The 12,334-nt window shown below is 43.8% G+C and overlaps 1 protein-coding gene across 1 annotated transcript in view; it reads left to right on the top strand.

Moving 5' to 3' along the window:
• Positions 1 to 3,306: 3,306 nt before the first annotated feature.
• Positions 3,307 to 12,334, top strand: part of LOC145411851 (limbic system-associated membrane protein-like) — a 167,556-nt gene continuing 158,528 nt past the window's right edge. Inside the window, exon 1 of the mRNA XM_080281808.1 lies at positions 3,307 to 3,381. Coding sequence (XP_080137934.1) covers positions 3,307 to 3,381 — 75 coding nt within the window. The remainder of the gene's footprint in view (positions 3,382 to 12,334) is intronic.

The following is a 12,334-nucleotide window of genomic DNA, read 5'->3' as shown; positions in this document are numbered from 1 at the left end:
GGTCGTCACCCCCTCCGTCCTCACCCCTCTCCTCGTCTTCACCCCTGGGCCTCATAAACTCCCTCATGTTGGAGTACCCATGACCTACCCTAACCTGCCCTGCCCCCTCTTGCAGTAATTTTTTGTTGTCCTTCCCGTCCCACAAGGCATTAATCTTCCCTGACCTGTTCTTTATAGGTTCCCCTGTCTCTTCTTACATTTGTCTTGTCCTTCTCGCCCTACAAACCATTAGTCTTTTTCAGTCTTGTGTTACTCCTGTTCGTTCTCTACTTATTTCTTCATTCTTTCTGCTCTACAATGCTTCGCTCTTCCCTGAACTGTCATGCATTAACCTGCTCTGCCCTGCTTTGTTCCACCTCTACTTCTTAGTGTAGTTTTTCCTTGTCCTTCCTGTCCCATATCTTGTCCTGCCTCTGCCAACATTCAAATATTTCCTGTCCTTCCTGCACCACAATGCATCATTCTTCCCGACCGTGTCCCTCCTTAAGCTGACCTAGCTACCTTGACTTGTCCTGCCTCTTCTTGTCCCTCTAATTTGTCCTACCTATGCTAACCACGTCTCAACCCCTTCAGTATGAGGACGTATTTTTTGTTTATTTTTCTTATCTCCAAACGATTTTGTTCAGGCCGTGAGAGACTTGCTGAACTCGAGTAGCGTGATAAAAACCTTCACTAAACGAGAGACCTTCCCTGAGTTGAATAAAACCGTCTGGAGGTTACAAGAAGAAACTAAGAAATCATCGTACTAAAGGGGTTAATCGTCCTGCTTTCTACCTGCCCTACCAGCGACTTGTCCATACTGAGGAGTGGTCAACCCTCTCATGGTCGCGGCATCTCTGGTATTTTATTGCACCTACCACCAGACGATTTTGTTCAGCCGAGAGTGGGTCAAAGGAGCCTGGGTGTTACTACTGGTACTATCAACCCTCTGACAACCCTAGTACTCTATTCCAACTAAAGACCCTGGTGAGGCATCCCACGTGTAGCACAAGCGGCCAAAGTTAGTGCTTCCCCCTCTCACCCACCAGTATGAGGGTAAGCTGAAGCATGTAACAGTAATATACGTAAATTTCTCTTTACACTAAAAGATACATAGTCTACAGCAAGTTTAACATTACATCCCTCTTGACGACAGTGATTTTGCGATTGTATCTGACGGTGTGAAGCCATCTCTTTTTTTTTTTTTTCTAATTATTGTGAACATGTAATATTTTTACTGATTTTAATATTCTTTCTATGTGTTAGCCACCCAAGATAACATAAGGTGTGTTGAAACATCTGATTTTATGGAATGAAAAAAAGTTCTTGACGACCCTAGTGATTTTATTCCTCTGAAAGTTGCGATTCCCTGTATCTGATGATGATGATGATGATGATGATGATGATGATGATGATGATGACGACGACGACGACGACGACGATGATGGTGATGATGATGATGATGATGATGATGATGACGACGATGACTCATTTAACCCCTTCACCACGCTTATATTTCATTCTCGTACCGAAAGAATTGTAGACCTCTGTGGATACCCTAAATCTGTGGAGCATAAGATAGGAGGTGAGGCTGAAGGAAGAGTGGTTAAGCAGGGGATAATATAGGCGGGTGAGTGAGAAGATAAGCGATTGTATTTATGACCATTCTTGAGCTTAAAACTGTCCATTTTTTCTTGTTTACAGTTTTACTTTCGCTCACGTTTCTCACTCAAACCTAGGCATAACAGAGTGGAAAAAAAAAAAAATCTCATGCAAATACGCTCCCTAAGTCACGGAAACATATTCATGGCGAAAAACCAAGCACGTTTATGAAAACCGTCCGTGGTTGAGGTAAATGGCCGAGGTTGGGTCGATGTAATCAATGTGTTGGGTCACTGACTGAGGGACGGAAAAGTGGGCAAAAATAGCGGCAAAGGGGCACGGCATTACGGGTATCAGAGTGTGTGTATATATATATATATATATATATATATATATATATATATATATATATATAGACAGATAGATAGAGAGATTGATAAGAAAATTAGAGATAGATAGATATATAAACAGACAGATAGATGGTTAGTTATACAGATATCGCTACTTTAATGGTCACTGCTCCTCTGAACTGTCTGCTTGCATTCCTCCACCTTTACGCCGGGCGCGTAGCACCCGTCTGGCAGCAAACTCTCATCCCTTTTCTGTCCAACTCTCTAATGCAAGAGTTAACCGTTACTCCCAGTCTTTCATTTATGCAACAGGTCAGCTCTGGTACTGTCTCCCTTTGTCTGCATTTCCTGCTGCCTATGATCTCCAGTCTTTCAAACGCAGTGTGTCCAGGCATCTCAAAATGATCGGATCTTGAATTTGGCTCTCTAATGTATTTTGTTTTTCTCTTGGAGGGAACTGTTACTGCGGGCTCATGGCCTTTGGTTCCTTCTTTCTCGTATAAAAAAAAAAAATAGACAAGCGCGCCGGTGAACGATATGCCTTCCAAAGAAAAGCGAACAAAAAGGACATCACCAAGAGTCGATATTTCGGGCTTTCTGGCAGTCAAAATTATTGCCACAAAAAAATGTTCAAGGGTCCTCCAGTTCTGTACATAGGCACTGAGTAAACCTACCAACTCTTGCATTGCAGAGCTGGACAGACTAATTGTGAAAGTGTGTGGGCAGACGGGAAAGCGCAGCGACAGTTACCGTAATACAGCATATAGTAGACCTGTGGCCAGTGCAGCAGTGATCCTGAAGAAACCTTGCAGCAACACTGAGCCTGTATGAGAAAAACCGAACAAATCAGCATATGAAGTGAAAGTGAAACGAAGAGCCACTGATTCCACCCTGTTTAGAGGGGTTACATGTGGTAAGCCCCCATTCCTTCCCCAGTGCATCGGGGAGGCTGTACTCCACTCAGCAGCGAACAAGGGCTCTGTACAAAGTCAGCAACTGTGTAGGGTTAAAAAATGCACGAAATACTTTTTGCTCAAGAAATTCCTATGAAGGTGATAGAGCAAGGTAAGTCATGTTATTTCTCCAACCTAAACCAAGGAAAAAATATATATATCGAGGCTATTGGCTGGTAATGTAGGACCGAGTTGCCTTATACTGAAGGAAGGGGAAGAGTCATCCTGAAGACTGCCATAAGTAGGAAGATATATTAACTGAATATTTCGGGATTTCTTTTTTTCCGGAACGAGATTTGACAGGGAAATACAAAGCTTAATATGCCACGACATCATCAAGTGTCACTGTGGCGCTGTGATGCGTGTGGGAAGTGAAGAGTGGACGAAATGTACAGCTCATATCATTGCTGAATAATAGGAAGATGGCTGTTGAGACTACAAAATTCTGCGAAACACCACTGTTTATAGCGCTGAATGAACAGCGCCTTCAGCAGCAGGTATGGGAAACTGCGATGACGGCACCGATGAAGGGACAGAATCTGTCATAAGGCAGTTTGTAATTAGAGATTTGTGCCAGACTTGATGGAAGGGCTATGAGATAAGTAGCGCAACAGCAAAAGTTTCACTGACTCTCGAGAAGTGGAATGTGGTGGGGGAAGGCCCCTAACTAAATCGATACACGTACATCCCCTCAAAAATTTTTCGGCACCCCTTGCTCTGATATATCTTGCAACGATCACTGTTACAGACGGCGAGAATACGTGGTGTGGTTGGTACCCCTCTACCTCTCTCCCTCCCCCACTGGATTTCATTATTAGCAGACGAACTGACACACACCAGCAACTAAAGGCTAGGGATATCAAGAACGCAACGTAATTCAGGAGCTGATTCAGAATGCTTCGTGTGGTGTGGCATAATGTATCGTGCCGTAAGGGTGCCGAAAAATTTTTTATGACTTGTACTTAAAAAGATGGTTGTGCGAATATGTGTGCTCCATAATTTTCATGCTAAGAAATGCAAGGATTTGAGAAATCCGGGAGAATAATGGAGTACAAGGAAGGGAGTCTAACACAGAGGCACAAAGCCAGTTAATATAAGATACACTCCTGATGTGCTGAAAAAATTAAAATATACCATCCGACTCGCATTACCACGGGATTCTTACCTTGAAGTGCTACAATGGCTGCCTCCCTGATGATGGACAGTGCTCGGGATTGGAGTATCGGATTTTTGACGAATTCCGAGTATCTGCTTCCAAGACGTACCTGAGGGAAGGATGAGACGCTGCTTGCAGACTCACTCTCTCTCTCTCTACTTCTACCTATCTATCTATCTATCAAGCTATCTCCACAACAGAGGACCGGGGAACCTGTTATAATACCTCCATATCCAGGGCAACCAGGAGGGAGGTCATCTTGCAACACCTACACTTGTAATCAATATCATGTACTGTATGCGATGATCCTGGCTGCTGCAGAAAAGGCTGAGGGGAAAGCACAGTCAGGTGTTGGGAACAGGGAGGGATGTAGGCCAAAGAACAGGTGAGGGTGGACGAGTGTGGGTGAAAGCGAAAGTCGTGGGTGAGCGTGGACGAGTGTGGGTGAAGGTGGACGAGTGTGGGTGAGGGGGGACAAGTGTGGATGAGAGTGGAGGAGTGTGGGTGCCGGTGGAGGAGTGTGGGTGCCGGTGGAGGAGTGTAGGTGAGGGTGATGGAGTGAGCCCAGACCAGTGAGAGGAGATTGAGGGTCACCTTGTCGCGTCCGCCATTACGCAAGGGGTGGTGTTCAAGGGAGTGTCTGGAAACGTGTCCACAAGCTCTATGGGGTTACAACTTAACACTTTCTATATGATGACGTAGTTTTTTTTTTTCTAAGTAAGTTCTTGCAACCTCTAGACGATGTTGTTTGTAGTGGCGGGATTAGAAACAGTCTCCATTAACCCTCTCACAAACCTGAACAAAATCGTCTAAAGGTAACAGGTATAAAACGAAAAATATGTTATCGGGTTGGACAGCTTGACACGACGACACTCCATCACATACGTCACTTGTCCTGACTGGAGGTGTTCTACTGATTCATTTAACCCACTCGGTCGGGGTCTTTTTTTTTTTTTTTCAGTACATTCAAACGATTTAATTCACCCTAGACAGGTTTTTCGAGCTGGAGAGGTTAAACGCAACAATAATACACCCTTTCATTACGAAAGTGTGTGTGTGTGGGAGGGGGGGCTACTAAACGATTTTATTCAGCTTCGGAAAAATCCCCGAGTTTTAAAGGGATTTATGAGGGCTTTATTTAACCCCTCCAGTCCGAATAGCCTCTCCTAAACTGCGCGAAATCGCCTGTAAATAATAAGATGATACAAATACAACCGGATTCAAGGGAATAAATACGAAGCAGGATTATGAAGGTGGTGGTGGTACAAAAGCACTCAAAATCACACCAAATCCATCCATCCCTCTCTACCTGTGGGTCTGCTTTCTGTGGGGTGGGATACTGGTGGTGGTGATGATGATAATGAAATAATATAAGTGTAATCAATATCACCGCCAGGCCTCTCCCTCTCATTATGCACCACCACATCTTTTAAAGCTGCAAACTCCTCGGCTTTACATATAAACTAGGCTATTTTCACATGAAAGAACTTGGCCACTCCAACAACTTTAATACTCAATCATGGTTACATGAAATTCAACGAGCCTTTGTTGTGAGGTAGGAATGAGTCTCCTTGGTTACTACTCAAATCAACCCCTCAATCCGACTATATATGGCCTTCAATCAAGCTACAAGGGTTAAGGATCATTATCAGTTTAGAACAAATGCGCTGTAAGCTTAAAGGTGTGCAAAAGATTGCTTGTTTTAAATGTTATCTTTACTGAAACAACCACCAAACAAAACAAAATTATTACAGTGTCAAAGAAAGTTGTAATAGTTTTCTTCTACGGAGCCTTCTTTACTGTAAAAACTGATTAGGTTAATACATAATTTCTACGCCAAGTTTGTATCAAAGAAACAACTCTTCGCCGTCTCCTCGCTAGCCTGAACCTCGCGGCGTTTCTTCCTAAGAGATTTACCGGCATTCTCCATTATACGCTTCATTATTCTCTTCCACTATATTTTTATCTGACATATAATTGGACAGGTATCCTCATCCCAGAAATTAATATACGCCACTGAACATAACAATATATGTGTAATATCTCTGGGGCGCTGGAGAGGGACGCCTTCAGGTGGTGGCACCGACCTACCTATGCGGCTCCACTGCCCGTTTATACATGTGCCCCTCAACTCCCTTCCTATTCCCCAAGAGGAGGATGAGGGACTGCAAGAGGAGTGCGGCTTTAGCCTTCAATCCACTTGGATCACTCCAGGTAAACCTGGGGTTACACCGTCAACAACAACAACATATCTGAGGTATATCGAGTGATGCAGGTCAGTAATGACTATCCATGTTGAGATATCTTACGACTACATCAAGACGATAAGGTTAATGCATAAACATGAGCAACGTGGCAGAGGAGCTACGACACAGACAGCTCCAGTATGTGTGTTAGTTTACTCTGATGATTACCGGAAATTGAACAAATCGCAAAAAGTTCATGGCAATGACACAAAACACGACGAGGACGTCGAAACGAATAAGATAATTTATTCTTGAACACACACACACACACCTTTTTTTTTTTTTTTTTTTTTATGTGTCCGACTCTGGGCATAGGCTTCACAGCCAGCTGTCAAGGCCCAGCAGTCCTCCTACATACCATACACCTCTACATGTCACCACTTCGGCGCTAACACCCACCGTCCATATTGAATACATGCTAGGGCTGTCTCATACAGGACTGGTGTATTGGTATTAGCGGGGGTATTTTTACGACATGTCGGCGGGTCTTCTGGTAGATCAGTAAAGCCTGATTTAATGAAATTCAAATCCTTAAACTGTTCCCTGCCCCAGCCGGGATTCGAACCTGGGTCCGTAAGGACTGCAGGCCACCTCTCTACCGATTGAGCCACCGCCTACCTACCACCTTGCTACAGTGAGCTGATTTTGATGTTGCTAAGAAAGTTGATGAATTAATCATGGTGCGGTGCAGAAGCTTGTTCAGCTGCTGGAGTCAGAAGTGTCTGGAAGTAATTTGGAGCGATATTATCGAAAAGAGAGAGAGAGAAAAAAAAAGGAACTGTCGCCGCATAAAAGAGAAACTGCTTCTGAATGGGAAGTATAATGCTCTATGTTAATGATGCGTGAGTAATGGAGAATGAAGCTATCCAAATATTTGAGGATACTGATTTGAGGATTATGAAATGGAGATAATGTCACAGTGAGGGTTAGAATAACAAATGCCAAATTAGGAGGAAGCCTGAACAGTGACAGTGAGGTGATGTGTACAGGTAGACTTTCTGTAGGTCATTTGATATCGTGAATGTGAAGGAGCAAATGGGTGAAGCACTATACAGACTGAACATCGACGAGACATTCCCTACTGGTAAACCAAGGAACATGTGGGAAGCAGTACTGGGATGGGACCTTAAGTGCTCTGGGACGATCGGAATACTGTATAAGACCGTGAAACTTACGTCATCTTCTAAGTTTTTTTTTTTTTTTTATGTGTCCGACTCTGGGCATAGGCTTCACAGCCTGCTATCAAGGCCCAGCAGTCCTCCTACATACCATACACCTCTACATGTCACCACTTCGGCGCTAACACCCACCGTCCATATTGAATACATGCTAGGGCTGTCTCATACAGGACTGGTGTATTGGTATTAGCGGGGGTATTTTTATGACGTGTCGGCGGGTCTTCTGGTAGATCAGTAAAGCCTGATTTAATGAAATTCAAATCCTTAAACTGTTCCCTGCCCCAGCCGGGATTCAAACCTGGGTCCGTTAGAACTGCAGGCAACCTCTCTACCGATTGAGCCACCGCCTCCCCATAGGAGGCTTGGAGCACCTCTCCCTAAACGATTTATTTTGTTTATTATGCGTCAACAACCTTGCGTATGCCATTTACATCACGATAATATCAGCAATGTCTGCATCAGTAACTGTGCTGGTGGATATTGAGGTGTGATAGTAGAATACTCGTATATCGCTAAGAACGAGATGCTACGAAGTTTCTTATTAAGACCTGGAGTGCAACCCTCGGACAGCACACACACACACACACACACACACACACACACACACACACTGTATATACTGTATACAGAGAGAGAGAGAGAGAGAGAGAGAGAGAGAGAGAGAGAATTTTGTGCATGGTATGGGCAGAGGACGCGTCATGAACAAGACATCCTTATCAGATTATACATAATGAATATTGACACACCAATTACTCCATCGTTACCACTCACCTTCCCTCCCCTCCTCTGACCCTATCGTCCCTTATTCCTCTCACCCCACCCTCTCCCTGTCTCCTCCTCTTGAATCTTTCCCCTCCCTCTCTCCTCTTCTCCCTTTTGCCCCTCTCCTGAACTCCCTCAGCTTCCCGAGTCCTCTTCCCGACTTTCTCTTCCCTCACCTACCCCTCTCCCTCACGTTCTGCCCCCTCCCACCCACTCCTGTTCCGTCTAGCTTCTTCCCCCTCCTCTTCTCTCCCTTCTCATCATTCCCTACCCCTCCCCCTACCCTTTCCCCTCCCTCCCCCACCCCTCCAGTCAGACGTCACAAATGAGATGGGGAGATACCGGCACACAGTCTGATTCGGCACCGCCATTACCACCGTCCCTCCGCCTGGTGTTATCGGACCATCTCGGCACATTAGCAACTCGGCTCTGAAGGCATCGTGATTACGTTGGGGGTGATGTGGCGTGGTTCCCCCCCCCCCATACAGACCTCTCCTTACCACCTCATTCTCGTCATTCCCTTACCTACTTCTCTCTCTCTCTCTCTCTCTCCATCCTCCATTGCTTCATTTCCTCCCTTTCATTACTTTTTCTCTCCCTCTCCCCACTCATCCTTCGCTACACTTCCTCACAACCTCTTCCTTCCATCCTTCCCTCCCTTCCTCATTTCCCCCCTTCCTCCCCTCCTTCCTCCTTTTAAATTTAGTGTTACCCTGTGGCTGTGTGCTACCCCTTTGCATTTCCATTCTGATATTGCTTTCCGCCAATCCTTTGAAATTTCCTTCAGGGTTTTCAATCCTTTAAAATTCAACTTCTTACTTTTATCCTGTAAAATAAATGCTGGAGGACACTGCGAGGAAGAGAAAGCCTTCGCCTGTGCTATCCTTTTGTCCTACATCTGTGGCTAAGCATAAGTATTAGCGCTGTGGCCGGACCGCATCGTTGGGAGCTGTATGGTCTGTATATCTATGTAGCTCCCTTTTCTTCCTATCCTTCCCATCCTCACTGTCCTTCTCCCTCCACCCCTTCTCTCCCCTCTCTCCCTTCCTCCCCTTCTTCCGAGTCTATGCCCGTCCTAGAGTAAGAATATTGCAGTCCCAGTGTGTGATGCTGTGTGAAAATGTGTGGTGTGAGTGTGATGCTGTGTGAAAATGCGTAGGGTGATACTATGTGAAAATGTGTGGTGTGAGTGTGATGCTGTGTGAAAATGTGTAGTGTGAGTGTGATGCTGTGTGAAAATGTGTGGTGTGAGTGTGATGCTGTGTGAAAATGTGTGGTGTGAGTTTGATGCTGTGGGAAAATGTGTAGTATGAATGTGGGGGTGTTTGAAAGTACGTGATGCTATGGAGAAGCGTGCAACATGAATTTGTGATGTGGCGCGACTTATTTTGTGATGATAAGTGCGGTAAATGTAACCTGGCAATGTTCAGTAAAGACGTGAATTGGAGGTATGTGATAATATTGTGACTAGAATGTGAATCGCGGCACTGCAATATGGTGTGAATTACTGTAATGTAGGAGGATGAGGTGAGGTTGTGTTTGGTGATGTGCAGTAACGTAGCGATAGTGTGATGTAATGATGTGTTGGCGTGAGCTTAACCCCTTCAGCCTAAGATCTGATTTTCGTTTGGTCCTTGGTACGTCCAGATGTTTGTAGTCACTTTTGGGATGACCTATAGCTATGAAGATGTTAATGAAGGCTTCTACAAACCCTTCTGGTTCTACCAAAAAATAAATAAATAAAATAAAATAAAGCTGAATAAAATCGTCTGGAGAAAGCAAATACAAAAACAGATAAACCGTCCCCATACTGAAAGGATTATAGCGCGATGGATGATTTCTACGACACTATGGTTTCTATACTTATGTACTTCCATATTCACGATTCTATTCAGGATTACGTTTCTTTTTCTTCATCTTTCCCATCCTCTCTTCTTTCCTCTCTCCTTTCCCATTTCCCCATTTCCCCTCTCCACCTCTCCCTGGTAGATTTTTTTTCTTTCATTTATCTAGGCAAGTTTTAGTATGTTCATAATTATCATTCTTTGAACGCAGTATTATTTACCACCATATTTTCATTCGTGGTCACGTAATTATTCTGTGGTTGTTGTTAATGGCTGCTGAAAGGTGAACTATTAGCAATCACGAGTAATTAAACAGTTTTCGCCTATTAAGCTAATGTAGAGCACGGCAAGCATGATAAAACTAACGGCTTGAAGTGTCATTAAATGTATAACAGTATATACAAACCAAACAACGATAACCTCATGCTGGCTGATAGGCACGCACAACCGCGGACTGCAGTTTATACAGACCAGTGATTTCTGCTCAACTGTCTGCACTAATTATCAACTTAAAGTGATTCTCTTCAAACTAAACAAAAACGATGTAACAGAGCTACGAAAATATTGCAGTTTGAAGTGCCTCTATCACCTACATTCCTCCCCATAAACACATCAAAATCCTTCAGCGTGCGGGTATTTTGAGGTGAAGGGGTGAGATTCCTGAGAAACTAAGGGCTCGAGATAGTGAGGGTGAAGGGGAAGTGGGTTGGAGGAGGATTGATCCCTCATTAACAGAAGTTGATTCTTGAAGTTCATTCTTGATTGTGTACAGTAGTCAACACATCGATCCTCCCTCCCCCTCCCCCACTCAACGAAAACTTCCGACAAGTCTGTTCTGCAGTCACTTCATTATGAGTCAAATCTGCGTTACCTGTGTCTGTCATGTTTCTGGTTCTCAAAAGTGTCAGAAACTAGACTTTAAAGAACCGTGAAGAATTTATGATCACTGCATTAGCAAAATTCTTTTGATGGAACCTACCAGTCCACCTGAGTCGCACTCTAAGCAGCAGGACTACTGATGGCTCTGTCGTGAAACAGCTCGGTTGTGAATAAGTATTTGGTGTTTAAATATGTTTGATTATTCCACCCAGACTGAGAATGACGGAAGAAACAGATGAAACACTGGCGAACACAATGTGGCTGCAGAAACTCGGTGAGAGGAGAGGAGCTGATGAGATTAAGAACATTTCATTTGTTTTAAAATATTTCCAGCACTACTAGTTAATAGCCATCCTCCCCCCTCCCCTTTTTTCCAATATCTGATCGCCACGGAATTCTGTAAATGATTCACTTCACCTTTTGTCCGTATTTCAGTTCTCCGTGAAAGAAAAAAAGACAACGCTTCTCTGCCAGTTTCAGGATTTTTTCAGTTTTTCTTTCCTTTTTCGCTGTGTGTGTGTGTGTGTGTGTGTGTGTGTGTGTGTGTGTGTGTGTGTGTGTGTGTGTGTGTGTGTGTGTGTGTGTGTGTGTGTGTGTGTGTGTCACATCTTGCTCTGAAGAGGAATTGATCGCATTCGCTGCTGTGGTCAGTTGCTTCGTTAATAATGACTAAAACGTCAGCCTATAAGAACATGGGATGATGGAACATGGAAGTACTACGAGTACACAGAAAGTACAGAAAACAGGAGGCCTGTTGGTTCATGAGGAGGTTGTGGGAAAAAAAAAAAAAAAAACGCCTGATGTAACCAACGTATAAAAGGATAGAAATGAGAAACGTATACCGCTAAAGTACAGAAACTTTTTCGTTACAGCAAGGCATGATATTACTATGGTACCTTGTCATACATCTACGGCAATATAGCAAGGATTTTGTCAGATGGTTTAGTTCCGCATATATAAACTAGTTTTCTTTGAGATCGTACATCACAGAAAATGTACTATTTTATGAGTAACTAAGGTGCCTATGTTCTAACCCGTAAACTATCACCAAAGGCTTCTCAGCTCACTTGATGGCCAGGTCGTCAGAATGGAGGGTTAATTTGACTGGTAACTAAGTACACACACTTCTGCCCAATAGCAGAAACTTATCAAGTTTCATAAACCCATGGCATTCGAAAATCAAGGTTCCCACCATGGAGAAAACAAACCTGGGTGATCCAGCACATCACAGTATGATACTTCAATTAGGTGTTCATTATTTATAAGCGTGGAGTAATGAACAAGATAAAAACTCAAGTAATGGAGAGAGGGATGATTCAAGAAACAAATGCTGCGCTGCTGACTAATAATGAACAGGAATTCTGTTGACTGATGCGTAGTTTTGT

The sequence above is a fragment of the Coenobita brevimanus genome, chromosome 91 (genome assembly GCF_032717465.1).
Source record: "Coenobita brevimanus isolate Jiangsu-jjx chromosome 91, ASM3271746v2, whole genome shotgun sequence".
Lineage (NCBI taxonomy): Eukaryota > Metazoa > Arthropoda > Malacostraca > Decapoda > Coenobitidae > Coenobita > Coenobita brevimanus.
This window is presented reverse-complemented; position numbering and strand designations above follow the sequence as displayed.